Raw genomic sequence first — 17,766 nt, 5'->3', positions numbered from 1 at the left:
GTCCCTCTAACCACGAAGCAAAGCCTCATGGCAGGGTCTCAGGCATATCCTGCTCCCTCTGCTTGGAACACTCTTTCCTAGATACCTACACCACCCCCCCTTCAGGTCTCTGCTTAAATTATGTCACTTCCAGGTGCCTCGGTGGCTCAGTGGGTTAAATCTCTGCCTTCGGCTCGGGTCATGATCTCAGGGTCCTGGGATGGAGCCCCATGTCGGGCTCTCTGCTCAGCAGGGAGCCTGCTTCCTCTCTCTCTCTCTGCCTGCCTCTCTGCCTACTTGTGATCTCTGTCAAATAAATAAAATAGAATCTTAAAAAAAAAATTATGTCACTTCCTTGGTGAGGCTGCTTCTGCTGGCCTTTCACTTAAAATCACCCCATCCCAAATGGACATACCACATCCCCATCACTTCTGACTGCTTTCTTTTTCTCTGTAGTACTTCTCACATAAAACTTTTACTTTATTTTGTTTATTGTCTGTCCCCCTTCGTGAGGAATGACAGCTTCATAAGGCAGGAATTTTTGTCTGAAGCTTCTTCAAAAAAACGACCACACGCCCATACACAGACACAAACGTGGTTCTCACCCCACAGTGGGTGCTGTCAGTCACTCATGCTTTAGTAAGAACACGAGCCAGGCCTTTCAAAAAGCAATGCTCTGAGTCCCTGGCCTGTCTTCTCTCCCGCTCCTCAGCTTCCAGAGTTCAGCCAGGGCAGATTGAAAATCTTTATTGTTTTTCTTCTCAAATATAAAAATCACTCTCTCCCCTGGCATCTCATTAACCCCAGGTTGAAAATCAAGGATAAGAATCACATTGCTAAAAAGAACAGGCCCTCCCCTGCCTCCTGCTCTATCCCGCACTCTTGTCCCATCTCAGAGAACAGAGGGCAGAAGTCATGACCGTAAGGCTCTCAGGCCGCTGACTGAGGCCTTCCTGATGCTGGGCCCCAGGTGAGCTGGGAGGAATCCAAGGCGGATTGAGCCCCAGCTGGCTGGGCAGGTGGCAGGATACCGAGGTCCATCAGTGCTTGTCCGTGGGGCGCGTGTTCAGGGATGCTAGGCGTCCCAGAGGCCCCCGGCGAGTGTTGGTGGCCAGGCGCTGCTGGGCCAGAAATGACTGGGCGTGGGCGGGTGCCCGCTCCTCCCCAGCTCGCTGCTGCAGAGCCATGCCCTGGAGGGAGGAAGAGGGGGGATGGCTGGGGTCAAGTTGAGCCCCACAGCAGCACATCCCAGAATCCTTACTACAGAGACGCACACTCACCATATTATACCAGGCACTGATGAGCAACTTTTCTTCCTGCTCCCGCTGACTTCGACTCTTCTCAAAGTCCATCTGCCAAAGAGGGAACAGTCAGGGGCCTGGATATGCTGGGGACAGCGAGAAGTGACGAGGACACCCACCTCCAGGTGCCGGATGCGGACGTCCCGCTCCCGGAGCTGTGTCCTCAGGGTGTGAAGTTCTGGGGGTGGCCCCCCCGACGGCCGTTGTTTGGGTTCCGGGGTCTGCATGACCTAGGGTTTGGGAAAGACACAGGCAGGGTGACCTTGGCCTTGCAGGGCCTTGGATGTGTTGGGCTGCATTAAGCATGGTGTAGAAGTCTGTGATACGATGGGGGTATGGCAGGTGCAGAAGTGGGAGGCAGAGAGGTGCACGCTGGTGGGAGGCATGGGTCGGTGGGAGGCGGTAGCCTCGGCAGGAGGCCCATGGAGCCCCCAGGGTGCTCACCGTGCACACCCTGTCCACGTAGCGGCGGTAGCGCTCTTCCATGGCCCGCAGGTCCGCATCCTTCTTCTGCAGGCTATGCTGCAGCTCCTCGATACGCCGGGCTGCTGTGGGAACAAGAGGACCCCTCAGCTCCCCACCTAGCTCAGAGACCTCCCGCCCCACCCAGCCGCTGCGTCCCACTCACTGCCGCTGTCAGCGGGTGGTTCCAACTCCTCGATGTATTCTCGCTTCCTCTGCAGCTCCAGATCCGCTTCATGCAGCTTCTGCCTGTGCACAGAGGATGGGCAGCAGCAGGCTGACCGCTGGGCCCTCTTCCCTTTCTCCCACTGACAGCTACAGCCTTCCCTGCCGGCCACCGTGCACCTGCCCGGCTGCAGAGACCTGGGTGCCAACCCCCCAAGACAGAAGCGCTGTGCCTCGGCCCCATCATCTCCTAAGCCATCGGAGCCACAACCGTTCACGGCCCTCAACAGGTGGCCCCTGCGCCAGCCCCCTGTGCGTCCACTCCTCTCCATTCCCCAGCCCACATGCTGGCCCAGCCACCATTACCCCATGCCAGCCTCTTCTACGCTCAACCTCAGTGCCTTTCTCCACCCAGCAGCCAGGGATCTTTCTAGCAGGCAAATTTCTTCTAACAAAAAGAAACTGCAAGGTGTAAAACCTTATAGTTCTGCCGCCTGCAGCAAAACCCCAAAGATTTAAGAACACTCCTTGTAGGTGAGATTATTATCGTGTGCTAGATATGGAGCTCGGTTTAACACCTAACCATGAAACTCGGGCTACGTCTACTAAGGTTATAAAGGCATGTGCTCTCTACGTCCCCAATTCCACTTTGTCAGCATATCTGCACAGAAGCAAAATGAAGCACGTGTGAGGTTTTACTTTGTTGCACTGTTTGAAATTGCAAATACTAGAGAGAATGACTTTTTTAAAGATTTTATTTATTTACTTGAGAGAGAGAGTGAGCAAGAGAGACCACAAGCCTGGGGAGGGGCAGAGGGAGAGGGAGGAGCAGACTCCCTGGTGAGCAGGGAGCCGGATGTGGGACTGGATCCCAGAACCCTGGGATCATGACACTCGATGAAGGCAGATGTTTAACCGACTAAGCCACCCAGGCATCAGAAAGAACGACTTAAATACATTATGACATTCACAAAAAAATGTTACAGGCCAGCCCTCCTAGATTGGAATTTTACAGGAGAATTAAGCCCTGATGTTTCCATATATCCATCCTCTGTAAGGAAATAACTTTTTTCTGCACTCTGGGTTGGTACTAGCTACAATCTATCCTTGGCAGAAGTCAAGCAAATCATTTTCTGTAAGGCCTAATTTCCCCATGGAACCCTAGTCAACAAGAGCTACTGTATTTATTGAAACAAAAACAAAAACAAAACAAAACAACAACTATTCATATGGCAAAATTTCCCAGCCATCTTCTTAAGTAAGAGAAGCAAAGGGCAGACTAGCAGATATCAAGTTACTTTTCATGTAGGTGACTGAGAAATCAGAATAAAAATTTATATTCATATTCATTTACATTTGCTTAAAAAATTTCATGAGAAAAAAAAATCTCATGAGATTTTTATTTATTTGTTTATTTTTAAGATTTTATTTGGGGCGCCTGTGTGGCTTGGATGGTAATCGTCTGCCTTCATTTTGGGGCATGATCCCCAGGTGCTGGGATCTAGTCCCACATCAGGCTCCCTGCTCAGCAGGGAATCTGCTTCTCCCTCTCCCTCTGCCTCTCCCCCTGCTTCTGTGCGCGCTCTCTCTCAAATGAATAAATAAAATATTTTTTTGGCTCAGGTCATGATTCCAGGGTCCTGGGATCAAGTCCCATATCTGGCTCCTTGCTCAGCAGGGAGTCTGCTTCTCCCTCTGCCCCTGCCCTTCCCTCTTCCATGTTCACTCTTTCTTGCTCTCTTGGTCAAATAAATAAAATCTTAAATAAAAAAGTTTCTTTTTTTTTTTTTAAAGATTTTATTTATTTGACAGATAGAGATCACAAGTAGACAGAGAGGCAGGCAGAGAGAGAGGAGGAAGCAGGCTCCCTGCTGAGCAGAGAGCGGGATGTGGGGCTCGATCCCAGGACTCTGGGATCATGACCTGAGCCAAAGGCAGAGGCTTTAACCCACTGACCCACCCAGGTGCCCTCAAAAAAAATAGTTTCTTAAAAAAATAAAATGTGTGGGGGGGTGCCTGGGTGGCTCAGTGGGTTAAGCCTCTGCCTTCGGCTCAGGTCATGATCTCAGGGTCCTGGGATCGAGCCCCACATCCCGCTCTCTGCTCAGCAGGGAGCCTGCTTCCCCCTCTGTCTCTGCCTGCCTCTCTGCCTACTTGTGATCTCTCTCTCTCTGTTAAATAAATAAATAAAATCTTTAAAATTAAAAAACAAACAAACAAAACAAAACAGGGGGGATGCCTGGGTGGCCCAGGTCATGATCCCAGGGTTCTGGGATCTAGTCCTGCATTGGGCTCCCTGCTCAGTGGGAAGCCTGTTTCTCCCTCTCCCTTTTCCTCTGCCCTTCCCCCCACTTGTGCCCTCTCTCAAATAAATAACTAAAAATCTTAAAAAATAAAAAGTAAAATAGAATAGGGGCGCTTGCCTAGCTCATTCCGTTGAGCGTCTGACTCTTGATTTCCACTCAGGTCATGATGTCAGGGTCAAGGGATTGAGCCCTGGATCAGGCCCTGTGCTCAGCTGAGTCTTGCTTGTCCCTCTCTCTCTGCTCTCCCTGCTCATGCTGTCTCTCTCTCAAATGACTAAGCAAGTAAAATTTTAAAATATAAACCAAATAAAATCATTTTTTCTTTAATTATTACTATTATTTTTTTAGTAACCTCTACACCCAATGTGGGACTCAAACCCATGACTCCGAGATCAAGAGTCACATGCCCGGGGCGCCTGGGTGGCTCAGTGGGTTAAAGCCTCTGCCTTCGGCTCAGGTCATGATCCCAGGGTCTTGGGATCGAGCCCCACATCAGGCTCTCTGCTCAGCAAGGAGCCTGCTTCCTCCTCTCTCACTCTGTCTGCCTCTCTGCCTACTTGTGATCTCTGTCAAATAAATAAATAAAACCTTAAAAAAAAAAAAGTCACATGCTCCACCAACAGCTAGCCAGGCACCCCCCAAATAGTTTTTTAACAGTGTAAAAAGTGAGAATCACCATCGTTCCCCCCATTATTCCCCCCAAGCAGTTCATACTCCTTCCTTTGGCCCCTAAGACCCTGCTTGATCTGATCCTTCTCTGTTTTGGCTGACTGGTTCTCCTTATAAATAAATCCCCATAGACAACAAATGTCCCCCACACCTGTGTCCCAGCTCCCCCCCCCCCAGGAATGCCCTCCCTCTGGGACTCACAGATGTTCCTCCAGCTTCCTCTTCAGCAGGGCGGACTGGGGGAAGAGAACGGGCACTGAGTGAATGGGGGTCCAGAGGTCCCAACTCCTTCCAGGGGTGAGGGTAGGGGGTGCCACCCTGGGCCCACGGTACTTACGATCGACTGCAGAGGACATCGTGCAGCAGGGAGGAGAGAGAGAAGGGTTACGGGCGGGGTGGGGGGGCAGGAGAAGGGGGCAGGAAGGGAGGAGGTGGGCACTCACATCCTCAGTCTTGCCCCCCTGCTCTTGCAAGGCCTTCTGCAAGTCCTCCACCTGCGCCTGCAGCTCCAACAGCTGCTGCTGGTTCAGCCTGCAGGAGTGCGGGGCTGCTGAGTGCCTGGGCCCGCCCTCTGCCCCCACTCACACGCCCCCTCCACGCGCGCGGCGGGGGGTGCCCTCCACCAGGTGGGTCCTCACCGCAGCTGCGTTTCCAGCCCGTGGCGCGCGCGGTTGGCGTCCTCCAGGTGGCGCTGCAGCTCCTCCTGCCGCTCCCGGTAGGCCGCCTCCTGCTGGCACAGCTGCTTGTTCTCCAGCTGAAGCCGCAGGAGCGTCTCCCTGCCGAGGAAGGGAGTGAGCGGGGCTGGAGACGGTCACCCCGCAGGCCTGCCGGGGCTCTGGCAGGGACACTGGGACGGACAGGGCTGGCAGAGGGACAGAGCCCTGGGAAAGAGCCCCGCCAGACCCCGGGGCCGGATTAGAGTAATGGGGACCCAGCGCGGGGGACCAAAATGGGCGGAGTTTTGAGCGGGGCCTAAGGGTGGAGCCAGGCAAAGGCGGGGCTACGGGAGCGGGTTAGAACATTCAGGATCCCGCTGTGGCTGCGAGAAAGCAGGGCTGCTCAATGACAGACGCAGAAATGGGAAAAACTGGGCTGGGGGAGTTCATCTGGGCAAGACACGGGGCACTGAACCTAGCACGGGCTACAGTGAGGACAGCAATACGCCCTGGGGGCAGAGTCCGACGTGAGCGGGTCTGGGGGGTAGGAATTTTGCTCGGTGAGTGGAGCCAGATGGGTTGGACCTAATTTGTGTACTGAGGCTGGATCCTGGAGAGGCAAGCAACCCATAAGGCCTAGAGCGCCGACCAGGTAAGGGCCGAATTAGGAATGAGTGGACCCAGGAGCCAGGCTAGGACCAGGGATCCCAGCACAGCAGGCCAGGCCAGTAGTAGGTGCGTGCACTGGGAGGGGGGCTGAGGGGTGGGCTCTGGGTGCGGACAGAGCTCTGAGCGACCCAGGCGTACCTCAGCTCCGCAGGTAGGATCTCTGCTGCTAAGTTTTCCACAGCTGGTGAGGTGGGATCCAGCGAAGGGTCTGGAGTATGTCAGAGACGTCTTCAGGTTGATGCACGACTCCTGCCCCCAGCCCTAGGGTTCTCTTTCCAAGAATCATCTCTGGGGACTCAAATTTGGCCCAGAGCCTGGCTTAACACAAGCCTCACTTCCAGCTTGACAGGGAGCAGTGACACATGGCGTGAGTTTGCTTTTGCTCTACCCTGATCCTGGGAGGTCAGCGCCTGCCTTCTGTTAGCCCTTGTCACCTCTCTCCGTTCTAGCCTGTCTCCAAAGTGGCCTAGCTTTGGCCCCAGCCCAGACAAGCCCTGGGGCGCTGGTTTTCTGTCTGCCCTAACAGCACCTTAGGGCCCCCCTTCCCCAGGCCCTAGGGCTGACAGTCCTCCGACTCACCAGCCTGGGTCAGCCCCCGGGGCTGGAGCTGGGCACAGCGCAGTTCCTCATTGGCCTCCCGCAAGGAGTCCCTCTCTGCCAGCAGCCGCTGGAGGCACAGGGTGCAAGACGCCGTTGGAGGGAGGGCTGGCCTCCTGGGGACCGGGCTATGCCAGGATGGACAGGGTGGGGCTTGGATGCGGGACTTCAGCCTCACCTCCTTCTCCTTCGTCACCAACTCGTACTTCTCCTCCAGATTTCGACACTCAAAGAGCCATTTCTCAGCCTTCATGGCCTCCTCCTGCCTTTGGCCCTGAAGTTCCTGAACCTGAACAGAGAGGAGGGGTGAGGAGCCAGGGTTGGAAGGTGGAGGCGTGGGGCGGGAGAGGCCAGACGCAGAGAACTTGAGAGCGGTGAGGCTTCCAAGCCCAGGGAGGAGCCGCCATGAGTGAAGGGTGCTACCCGAAATGAGGGACAGAGAGCTCTGGGGGCAGGGGCTCAGCCACCCTGAGGATGGGCCAAAGTGAGAAGGGTGAGGGGTCCAGCGGCCTGGAGCACCCGGCCCCCCAGGCTCTGCCCTGGTCTCTGCCGCACCTGCCGTCGCTGTGCCTCGAGCTGGGCACGAAGCGAGCCGGCCCGGCGTAGCTCGTCCTCCAGCTGCCGGGTGCGCTCGGCGTGGCCGGCATTGCGCTCCTCCAGCTGCCGCACCTGCCGCCTCAGCTCCCGCAGCTCACCCAGCCGGCGCCGACAGCTGCTCAGCGTGGCCTCCAGCTGTCCAGCACGCTCAGAGGACTGCCTGGGGGAGGAGGCAAGTTGGGAGAGGAGGCCTGGGTTTGGGCTCAGGGTTCAGCTTGGATCTAAGGCCCTCCAGCGAGGGGAAGAAGTCATGTCACCTGGGGATGTGTGCGCTCAAGGTGGTAGATTGTGAGGGTCAGAAGTCAGCCAGGGCCTGGTGATGTTGGGGAGTCATTAAGGGGCACAGAGAGAGCCCTAAGCACCAGTGGTTAGCCCAGGGTCATACTCAGGGATGGGGGGGCAGATTTGGGGGATATGGAATGACTGAGGGGTTCCAGGAGGAATGATGGTGCCCAGAGGCTCTGACGAGCCTCCAAGGACATTTTGAGGTTATAAGGTGGCTACGGGATCAATGAGGGCATGGTGGGGTCATGGGGGGAACTTCAGAGCAGAGGCCTCTGTGGTCCTTTAAGGTGCAGTAGGGCTTTGCTAGACACTCTAACATTACAGGGGTGCTGGAGGTCCCAGGGGAGCCTTCTGAGGTTACACAAGGCATGGTGAGGTCTAGGAAGTGGGTGTTCTGGAGGCCCACCATGTTCTCTGGGGCCGCAGGAGTGCTATGGAGTCCTAAGAAGTGACAGTCCTATCATGAGGGGCACAGAAGGGTCATGGGGGGTGGGAGGGTAGGAATGACTGCATTTTGGGTCCTGGAGGGCACAACAGGATCCTGGGGCACGATGGCACCTGGGCAGCAAGGGAACAGGGGTGGGCAGCTGGTAGCTGGGGTTGTGGGGATGCGCCAAGGTCTGGGGACTATATTGTGGGATCACAGGGGCACACTGTGGGGTCCTGGGGGGCACTAGGGATCCAGGAACCTTGGTGGTGTCCAGAAGACACAGGGGAGTCCAGGGACAGTACAGTAGGACTCAGGAGGTCCCCGTGGAATCTAGGAGACGTGGTGCAGGTTCATCGGGTATCTGGGGTTTTTCGAGGGACTGTGGCATCAGAGGGACACGGTGGCAACGAGCGTGTGCGGTGAGGACCCAGGGACCAGCCACTCACCGCAGCTCGTCCATCTCATCCTTCAGCGCCTGTGCCTCCTGGGCCAGACTGGTCAGCGCCTGGTTCCGCTGTTGCAGCTCCGAGACCTCCCGCTCCAGCTCCGCACAGTGCAGGCGCTCGTCCTCCCTGCCGTTCTCCAGCCTGGGGGCGGGGCGGGAAGAGAGGGACGCTTGAGGCCACTGGAGGCGGGCCGACCCCTGGCCTGATGGCCCGGGCCCCAGCTGACCGCACCTGAAGTTCTCCTCCTGCAGCTGCTCCAGCTGGGACTGCAGCAGCAACAGCTTCTTGGCAGTGAGGCCCGCGGTGCCCTCGCCCTCTGGCCGGCCAGCCCGCTCCCGCAGCGCCGCATTCTCCTGGGCCAGGCTCTGCTTCTCCTCGGCCAGGAGCACCAGCTGCAGGCAGGAGGTGCAGAGAAGCTAGAGTCCGGCGCGGGGGGGTGGGGGGGACGGAGTGGTGGGGGGACGGAGGTGAGGCGAGCAGCTGGGCCCCAGGACCGCCTGCGCACCACCCCCCACTTCACCTGCCGCTCCAGGTCCAGACAGCGCTGCCGAAGTTCATCCCCTTCATCGGCCTCCTCGCTCAGGAAGTAGTACCTTCGGGACTGAGGAGGGGAGTGGAGGGTGGGGAGGGGCGAGGAAGTCAGGGAACCCCCCTGCAAAGAGACTAGGGGGAGGCTGGTGCCTCTAGTGGCAGAGAGGAGGAGCCCAGAAACCCTCGTGACCTCACAGAGGGCTGGGACTCCAGGGCACTGGAGGGAAGGTGATGTGGGAACGAGGGAAGAGGCGAGGACCCTGAGGGATGGAGGGAGTCTATACGCTTAAGGTCAAGTTCCTCCTCCTGAGGCAGCCCTGAGACTCAGCGGTGGGCTTGGGCCTTTAACAAGGTCCCCCACCTCTTACCTGGTTATCAAAGTTCCCATATGTTTCTGGTGACAGGGAGTCAGGGGTGTCTTTGGTCATGAGCTGAAGTGGGGCAGGAGGACATGGAGATGAGCTGGGGCCTCTGGGGGTGGCCATTAAAGCTTCCACGCTCCAGCCTAAGGATGTCTCCATCCTCCTGTCCCCACAACCAGTTCTCCCCAAGAACCCCAGTCTAGAGGCTGCCTTCCTGCCACAGATCCAGCAGGGAGGCTGGGTCCTTTGAGGGTGCAAAATTGTGACTCCAAGCTGGGAAGAGCTGGCAGACATATGAGACAGGGAAATCTGGCCAGCTGAGTTCCGGGAAGAGCCCAGACTTTACCAGGCCTGAGCCTGTGCCCAGTGGCCTCTGTTCTGGTGTCCCCTCCCCTGGTGCTCCTCGCCACATTGGGCACCCCCACCTACCTCCTGGATGGCTTCCATTACCACATGCTGCACAGATTCCTCCAGTGTCATGATTCTCTGGATGTGTTCTGGGGATCAAGGTGGGGAACAGTAAAACCCGGGGACAGGGGGTGAGGAGGATTTCCTCAGGTCGTCCCCTGGGGGCCCCGAACCCGCATACCCTGCTTCTTCTCGCAACTGATGGCACAGCCAAGCACCAGCTGAAGCAGCTTGCCAAGTTCTTCTGGGTCCGAAAACTCGCCAATGAGGCTCACGTCTGGAAGGTGCTGCTCCAAAACAGGATGTCCCAGGACCTGAGGACAGGGGGTGGGGGTGGGAATAGGGGATATGGGGGCTCACAGACACTCACCTCCTCCCAAACCAACCCCACCCCCCAAATCCTGTCACAGTTACTCACATCCTGGGAGTACTCCACCAAGCTCTGTAAGATGGTCTTCAGATTGCTAACCTAGGGAGGGGCAAGGAGTTGTGCCCAGGGTCCCAGAGTGCCCCCAGAACAAGCCAGGCAGCCCCCATTCTGAATCTGCCTATCCCACCCTTTTCCCTCTGCCTCATTTCCCAATCCCTGGTCATCTCATCCTGTTTGGCACCATTCTCTGTCTGAATGTCCCCTCTCCTAGGGGTGACCTATCCAGTCACCTGCCCTTCTTGTCCACCTGCCTATCTTGTTTGCATGTCCCCAGAACTCAATCACTTCTCATCACCTGCCCTGCCACCCTTTGGCCCTAGCTGTCTTCATTTCTCACCTGGATTACTGCACCAACCTGGTCTCAATTTCCACTCTTGCTGCCTACCCCCCATTCCTCTCCAAGCAGCCAGAGGGAGCTTTTTCAAAGTCCAAATCTAGGTTGTGTCTTTCCTCTGCTAAAACCCTCCCTTGACTTTGCACAGCACTTAAAATAGAATCCATCTCCCTGCCCCAGCTTGCCCTCCTCCTGATGACCTCATCCACCATTCCTGCCCCCCTTGTTTTCTGTTCTGACTGCCCTGCCTTTCCTCGATACACCAAGCTTATTCCCCACTTCGCATCTTGTTCCCTGTGCCTGGAATCCTATTTCTCCAAATTTCACATGGAGATCAACCCATCTGGAGTAACCACCCACCTAGCTGCCCTCTCTTGTGGCCCAGCTTTTATTATCTTCAAAGAACTTACTGCCACTGGAAGTTAATGTTTCTCTGTGTGTGTGTGTGTGTGCGCGCGTGTGTGCAAGTTTTTGTCTTTGTTATTCCTTGCTGCACACCCAGGCCTGTCCCATAGGAAAAGGAAAGAACAGAGTTGACTCGTCACCAGACATGTGTCCCTTTTCCTAGCGAAGTCTGTCCATCACCCAGGACATGTGTCTAGCTGACCCATTACCCAGGACATGTCTAGCTTAGCCTTCCCTGATTATCTCTTTGCCAGTCTGTCCCCCAGTCATGAGTCCACCTGTCACCTTCAGCCTCCAGTTGGGACCTGGGTCATCTGAGATGCCCTGGAGCCACGCCTCGTTGAACCAGGAAGGGTCTCTGGGGGCGAGAAGGTGGGATGAGCTGCTGGGGGACCTTTTCCGGACCCTCCCCCTCAGCCCCACTCACATCTGGTTCAGCACATAGGCTATGGCGAGGCCACTGCTCAGGTCCTGGGGGTTGGTACAGGGGGACGGGACGTGGAACGTCTGCAACTGGGGAGGAAGAGGAAAGGGTAACGGGCAGTCAGGGCCTGGGAGAAGAGAACCATTCTCCTTCTGCAGACTTTCCCTGTCGGCAGGAACGTTCACAGTTGGCGGGGACTGGCCTACGGCTTTCTCAGACCAGCTCCACGGGGGAGTGGCCTCTGCACACCTGGGACTGGAGGGGGCGTGGCCTCACTTCACTTCTGTTCAACAAGCCCCGCGCGACCAGGGCAGGGCGGAACCACGAGTCACCTGGTCCCTACAGGCCCCACGTGACCAGGTCAGCTCACCTGTGCCCTCGCCCTGTGTGACCCAGCCGCGAGGGGGCGGGGTCTCACCTGTTCTTTCCACGCAGACCTGCCACGTGACGGGGGCGGGTGCTCAGGCAAAGTCCAACCGCCCTGCAAGCCCACCACCCTTTCGTCCTCCCAGTCCCAAGAACAGAGGGGTAGAGTTAGCCAAGGCCAGGGCTCCCGGGCAAGAAGAGCGGACGCACACCTGTCCCTGGCCCCGCCCCCGACCTACCCAGGTGAGCAGAGACCCGCATAGCTCGGCCTTGTCCACGCTCATGGCTCCCGATCGGATTCGACCCCGGCCGCGGAGCCCCGCCACCGCAGCCACCTCCTGATCCGCCACCAGCGAGCGCCCGCAGCCCCGACCTCCCGCTCGGCCTAGAGCGCCGCCCCGCCCCGCCCCCTAGGCGTAGGCCCCGCCCCGGACACGTGATCTCCCGGCGCCGGGTCGGACTTCCAGTTCCCCCATCTTGGATCCGGGCGGCGTTCGACTGCCCGCCTTGCCGCTAGGGGTCAGTCTGGGCCCAGCTTGCACATCCCAAGTGTGGCCCAGCTACCCCTCCTCCTTGCCTCTTTTGGGGGTACCAGAGACCTCACGATAATTCCTTATCATGTGAGGCGGAGCTGTCCCACCCTGTTATACGGGCTTATTCACGTCCTTTCCCTACAGCTGGAAGAAATTCTGCTGCCTAACCACCTTATCGGAGCCCTGATCTGCCCTGGGAAAAGGCAGGCCATAACACGTTCTTTGGACTTCGAGGAGAGAGCCTAAAGGGGTCTTCCCGGTGGAGGTGACTTGGGAGTCTTGACTCAGGGGTAAACAAGGGGAGACGAGCGTGGTCCTTAGGTCGAGAACAGGATGAATCAGCCAGACTCAGGTCTTGGGCGATGGACAGACACGCTTGCCTAGTATGGATCTAGTTCCACCAAGCTTTGCCTGAGCCATACTGGCGCCACCCCACCCCACCCCACCCCACCGCCAGCCCCGAGCCCCTGAGGTCCTCCAGCTTCAGATCCCAGGACCAGGCCGCCCTTAGTCCCCAAGGCCCACCAGGGGGCGCAGACTGCAGGAGCACCGCCAGCAGGGAAGCAACGTGCCCTTCAGAGACCCTGCCCGGGCGATGGAGGGGACTCAAAGGAAAGTGATAACAATAGTAGTTAATAAAATCGCAGTCACCATTTATTGTCTACAGTATGCAGTTCCTGCGCTAATCGATTTAAATTATATAGGCGGTTGAAATCTCCCCACGACTAGGTGGCAGGTGCTGTTTTAATTCCCGGTCGCAGGAGAGGAAACAGAGGCTCTAGTTGGCTTTAGAGGAAAGGGCAAAGCCCCGGCCCGCACCCTTTGGCGCCAGAATACCCCAGCAGCTCCTCTCCCACGAGGCGGGTAAGGTAATGAGCAGTAATTAGAGGTTATTAGCTGTACCTGGAGGGAGGGGCGGGCTCTGCTTTGGGGGTGGGTCTAGGTCTGAGGGGAGGGGTGCTACTCTCTCCAACCCTGAGTCTGGCTCCCGCGACCCTGCCCTGGAGCGGGTTGAGCAAGATGAGAGCACCCCCACGCCGCATCGCAAGAGCACAGTCACTCTGCCATCAGAAACCCAGTTACAGCCCACTCAGACGCGCAGCCGCACGCACGCGGGGGCCTCCCAGGCTCGTCTACACCCCCACACCCCCTTCCCGCGTCGTTTTCGGCCTCCAACCCCTGGGAGCCGGGTGAGGAGGAGGAGGAGGAGGGAAAGGGACAGGGGCCGGCAGTGCTGGCTTCCGGGCTGGGCTACCTTCCGGCGGGCGTGGGAACAATTACCGCTGGCTCCCCTTCCCGCACCCACCGGAGGACGGGGTGCTGCCAATAGGGGGAAATGGAGCCACCCTACCCCCACATAAAAGTGGAAGATGGGCCGGGAACCACGGTTCTTACAAGCAGGGGGGTGCTGAGACTATTTGCGGGAGGGCCTGTTTGCCCAGTGATGGGAGACATGCTGTGACCGCCACATATTTGGGGTCGGATCCCCGATATTTGCCAAAAACCTGCAGGGATCTTGATGTGTAGGAAGAATCTGGGAATCCAAATATTTGGGGCATAGACTTAAATTGTTCTAATGTGATATTATGGGTTTTCTAGATTAGATGTTCAGTGACCTGAGTCCCCAGATTTAAGGAAAGGTCTGGGTGCCCTCAATTTGGGAGAGAAGCCATAACCCTCCTTTTGGGGCTGCAGGGATTCTTACGTTTGTGGGGAAAGGAAGCTTCCATGTTGGCAGGAAAGAGTGAAATCTCTGTTAAGGGATTCAGGGAGCCCCACTGTTGGGGGCGATCTGGGTACCTTCAATTAAATGAAAGGGATCACAAACCCTCACTTTGGGGCAGGAACCTTGTATTTTGGGGAAAGATGCAAACCTCCATTTTTGGTGGAGGGAGCCCCAAATTTTGGGGGATGCCCCAGAGGCCTCCGTTAGTAGGGACAGAGAGTGTGGGTGGGGGCCAGCAGCCCCAGCTGGTTTGGAGACCCCACCCCCTCCTGCCTGTTTCCAGGAACAGCTGGGTCCAGCCTGGGTTGTACTGCTGGGAAGCTGGTGACTCAGCCCCTCCCTGCGGCCACAGCTGGACCCCGGCCCATCCCCTCCAGCCTTCACATCTGGGCAGAGACCCAGTCATGAGGGCTAGGATGGGGATCCTGGGTGCACACAACTGGAGGATGATGTCCTTTCCCCAGGACAAGGGGAAAGGACATCACCCTGTGGACACCATGGTCCATACCAGGAGGGACTCTGGCAGGCCTTTTGCCCTAAAGACACTGACAGCCTACCATCAGGAACTCCCATCCTGTCCTCCCTGTGTGCGCGCGTGCGTGTGTGTGTGTGTGTCTGAATCCGTGTAAAGTGTGCTCACATTTATGTGAGATGGTGTGAGATGGTGGGTCTGTGATTGTGTGTGCACAGGCATTGTGTCTCCATCCGCCTGTGTCTTGGGGCCCGGGGAATTTATGCAATAGACTGTGATTTGGTGGTGGGGGTGCTGATGGGGACTGGGGCACATGCTTCTCTAAACGCAACCTTGTGTCTACATCCCTGTCATTATTTTGTATGAGAAGTGTCCAGCTTCTCATACAATGAGAAGTGTGTGACAGTGTGTGACAATCAGTACCTCAGTGTGGCTTTAGGTTCTGTTTTTGTGCGACCATGTCTTTTCTCTCCATGTGGCTTTCTGTGATAGCATGACCCTGACATGTGTGTCCTTGATTTGTCCACATCCCCATGACAATCAGAGTGTCCTGTGTGTGCCGTTGTGGGTTTGTCTGTGACTCTAACTTGTGCACCCTATTTGTGATGACTGTTCCCACCATGTGTCTCTGTGCCTTTACAATCTCTATGTGAGAGGCATGGTGGCTGTGTTGCAACTGGAGTCCTGGCGTCCAAGATTTTTTATCTGTGTCTTATTTTGTCTTGAGGATGACGGTGTGGCGTTATCAGAGTACCTATACATAGCACCCACCTGTGTAGGGAGATAGCCCCGTCTGTATCCACACACAAAGAATAACAGGTGTGCCTGTGTAACCATCTGGGTCTCCCTGTGTGTCCGTGTGACCCTCTCCGTGACCGCTGCGGGGCTGGCTGGACTACTGAAGGTTTGCGCCAGTGTATGGCAGGTGTATCCTGTGTCCCTGTGACACTGTGGGTCATCGGAGAGTTTGTGACCTTGTATGTGAGGGGGTGTCAAAGTCACCGGGGACACCGCGCTCAGCGGAGGCGGAGATGTGCGCAGTGGGCACCAAACGCCCCACGTCCCGCTGCTCTACGCCGGGAGGAGCCCCTCCCCGCGCTGCGGGGGCGCGTGCGTCGTGCGTGACGTGAGACACGACGGGGGTCGCTGCATGCGTGAAGCCCGACGCGGTCGTGCGTGCGAGCGCGGGGCGGGGGATGGGCTAGCTGCGTGCGCGTGTGCGTGGGCGGGCGCGGGGTGGGGCGCGCGGGGGCGCGCGAGGTATAGCCCCGCCCCCTCCCCGGGCTTTGGGCGCCAGTGAAACCCGGGAGGGGGCCGCCGTTAACCCCTTCCTGCCCGACCTGAAACTTGTGGCCCCTCAACGGAGCGCGCGGGGGCTTCCCCGGCGCGCGGGGGCCGTCCCTGCTGAGAGAGGAACTCCCCCCCGTGGAGCTGAGAGACCCCCGGTTACCATGGGAACCGGAGCTTCCCGCGCGGCCTGACGCGTGCTTCCTCCCCTCCCCCCCGCTCCGCTCCGCTCCTCTTCAGCTCCGTGGTCCACCGGCAGTGCGCTTCCCGCTCCCGGTCTAGTGGGGGAAGGGGGTGGGGGTCAGCGAGGCTGGAGCGTGCGTGACTCAGGCCAGCGCGGGGGTCCCTTGGCCGCAGCCGACCTTGCTCCCCCTTCTCCACCCCGTGACTCACCCTTCGCGGCTTTCCCCGAGTGTGAGTCAGGCCCCTGGGGAGGGGGCTGCGAACTCTGAGACCCCCTCCAGGCAGTGGGGGCAGAGAACCAAGTTTTAGGGACCTCCCGGTCCAGGGGAGAGGGGCGCCCCTTCCGGGGGCTGACGGCGTGTTCCCTTTGCCAGCCCTCGCCAAGGTCGCTGGAGGTGTTTCCCTCCACTCTAGAATTGGCAGGGCCTCCCCCAACAGCCCAGGCCTCCGGGAACCCAGCTCCCACCCCTCCCCCTCAGCCCACAGGAAGTTTTGGCAGAGCCCATCGTGGCGATGAAACGGTTAAAGCCGTTTTCTTATTCATTTCAAACAGGGGCCCCTTTTGACTCAGAGCTAGCCCAAGCCGGGCGCCCCCTTGAGCCAGGCCTCATGGGGGCCTGGGTTTACACTCCACCCTACATGTACCATTTTTAGAGAAGGGAAGGAAGGCGGTTGGTGAGCTGGCTGGGGGTCTTGGGTAGCATTCAGAGCTGGGTTCAAATGCTGCCTCTGCCATCGTTGCCATCTCAGTCTCAGTTCCCCCATATGAAAACTGGGGATAATTATACCTGGCCCATTGTGTTGTTGTGGGAATTAGGTGAATAATAGAGGGGACGCTTTGCATCCTGAACTGGGTACAGCAATAGGAGAGGCCTGGCAGCCAGAAGGACCCAGATTCCTCCTGTCTCTCCAGCCTGGGTGTCAAGGTGCCCAACAGAAGCCAGTCCTTGTGGGGTGGGCCGTGCCCCACCCAGGCGCTCTGAGGCCATGGGGTTCATCCCATCCACCCCCTGCCCCAGGCGGGCACCCAGGAAGTGAGAGGCGGGGCAGGAATGAGGCGGAACCTGTTGGGCCCGTAGCCTTCCCACCTCCCACCCTCATTCCGGGGCCCTGACAGGCCACCCCCCCCATGCTGCAGCCCCACCCCCACTGCCCCGGACGCCTGGGTCCTGACCCAGGGGTGGCCACAGGGAGGGGATGTCGGCGGAGACAGCGTCTGGGGAACATCCTGTGGACTGCTGGCTGGACAGACTGGAGGGTCAGCCCCTCCCGGGGCAGGGCAGAAATTGGCTGGGGGCAGAGTAAACTTGGCCCAGGGTGGCCAGACTTGGGGGAGGGGGTGGCAAGGAGAATACACACACACAGTCACCCCAAAAGAGACCCAGTCCAGACACACAAACTCCTGTCACCTTGGCCACAGGGAGACTGCCAACCAGAGACACACCGACAGGGTCAGACACACATCTGGGCAAGCCAACCCAGCGGCAGCTGTCACATATAGGGCAGTGACAGGGCAGACTCAGGAGTGAGATGGAAACACTGGCCAACTCATGGAGACATCGGCCGCTCGGAAGCAGACAGGTAGGATGTGTGTGACACAGGTAAGAGTACACACTGACAAAGGCACAGAAAGACATTCAGGTGAGAAGCACACAGCCCAGCAGACACAGAGCCATGCTCACTCACAATGTGACAAATACGACGGGCCAGACACACATAGACAGGACAGCGACCTAGAGAACT

The 17,766-nt window shown here is 57.7% G+C and overlaps 1 protein-coding gene across 5 annotated transcripts; it reads right to left on the bottom strand.

Annotated features, from left to right (window-relative positions):
• Window positions 1–427: 427 nt before the first annotated feature.
• On the bottom strand, window positions 428–12,203 carry HOOK2 (hook microtubule tethering protein 2). Of its 5 annotated transcripts, none has more exons than XM_080800024.1 (22): window positions 12,062–12,203; window positions 11,460–11,545; window positions 11,318–11,390; window positions 10,282–10,332; window positions 10,045–10,177; window positions 9,885–9,952; window positions 9,462–9,524; window positions 9,083–9,163; window positions 8,794–8,954; window positions 8,563–8,703; window positions 7,360–7,561; window positions 6,983–7,093; window positions 6,787–6,874; window positions 6,346–6,415; window positions 5,521–5,658; window positions 5,326–5,413; window positions 5,084–5,118; window positions 1,909–1,991; window positions 1,725–1,828; window positions 1,400–1,510; window positions 1,260–1,331; window positions 428–1,169 (listed from the first exon to the last, which is right to left on the bottom strand). In XM_080800024.1, the coding sequence occupies exons 1-22, from the start codon at window positions 12,104–12,106 to the stop codon at window positions 1,020–1,022; spliced, it is 2,154 nt and encodes a 717-aa protein (XP_080656150.1). In that variant the 5' UTR covers window positions 12,107–12,203; the 3' UTR covers window positions 428–1,019. The 5 variants fall into 5 exon arrangements, with proteins under 5 accessions (XP_080656150.1, XP_080656152.1, XP_080656153.1 ...); XM_080800025.1 differs by having other exon boundaries at window positions 437–1,169; window positions 1,725–1,825; XM_080800026.1 differs by lacking the exon at window positions 11,318–11,390.
• Between the last annotated feature and the right edge of the window lie 5,563 nt (window positions 12,204–17,766).

The sequence above is a fragment of the Martes martes genome, assembly GCF_963455335.1.
Source record: "Martes martes genome assembly, chromosome: 1".
Classification (NCBI taxonomy): Eukaryota; Metazoa; Chordata; class Mammalia; order Carnivora; family Mustelidae; genus Martes; species Martes martes.
This window is presented reverse-complemented; position numbering and strand designations above follow the sequence as displayed.

What these genes read in the sequence shown, in the direction of transcription:
- HOOK2 (XM_080800023.1), bottom strand. Translation starts at nt 12,106, where the DNA reads ATGAGCGTGGACAAGGCCGAGCTATGCGGGTCTCTGCTCACCTGG. An exon ending in ATCCTACCTGCGGAGCTGAG is followed by an intron (nt 5,659 to 6,345) that starts GTACGCCTGGGT and finishes CTTCCTCGGCAG; the next exon opens with GGAGACGCTCCTGCGGCTTC. An exon ending in AGGAAGCTGGAGGAACATCT is followed by an intron (nt 1,992 to 5,083) that starts GTGAGTCCCAGA and finishes CTCTGTGCACAG; the next exon opens with GCAGAAGCTGCATGAAGCGG.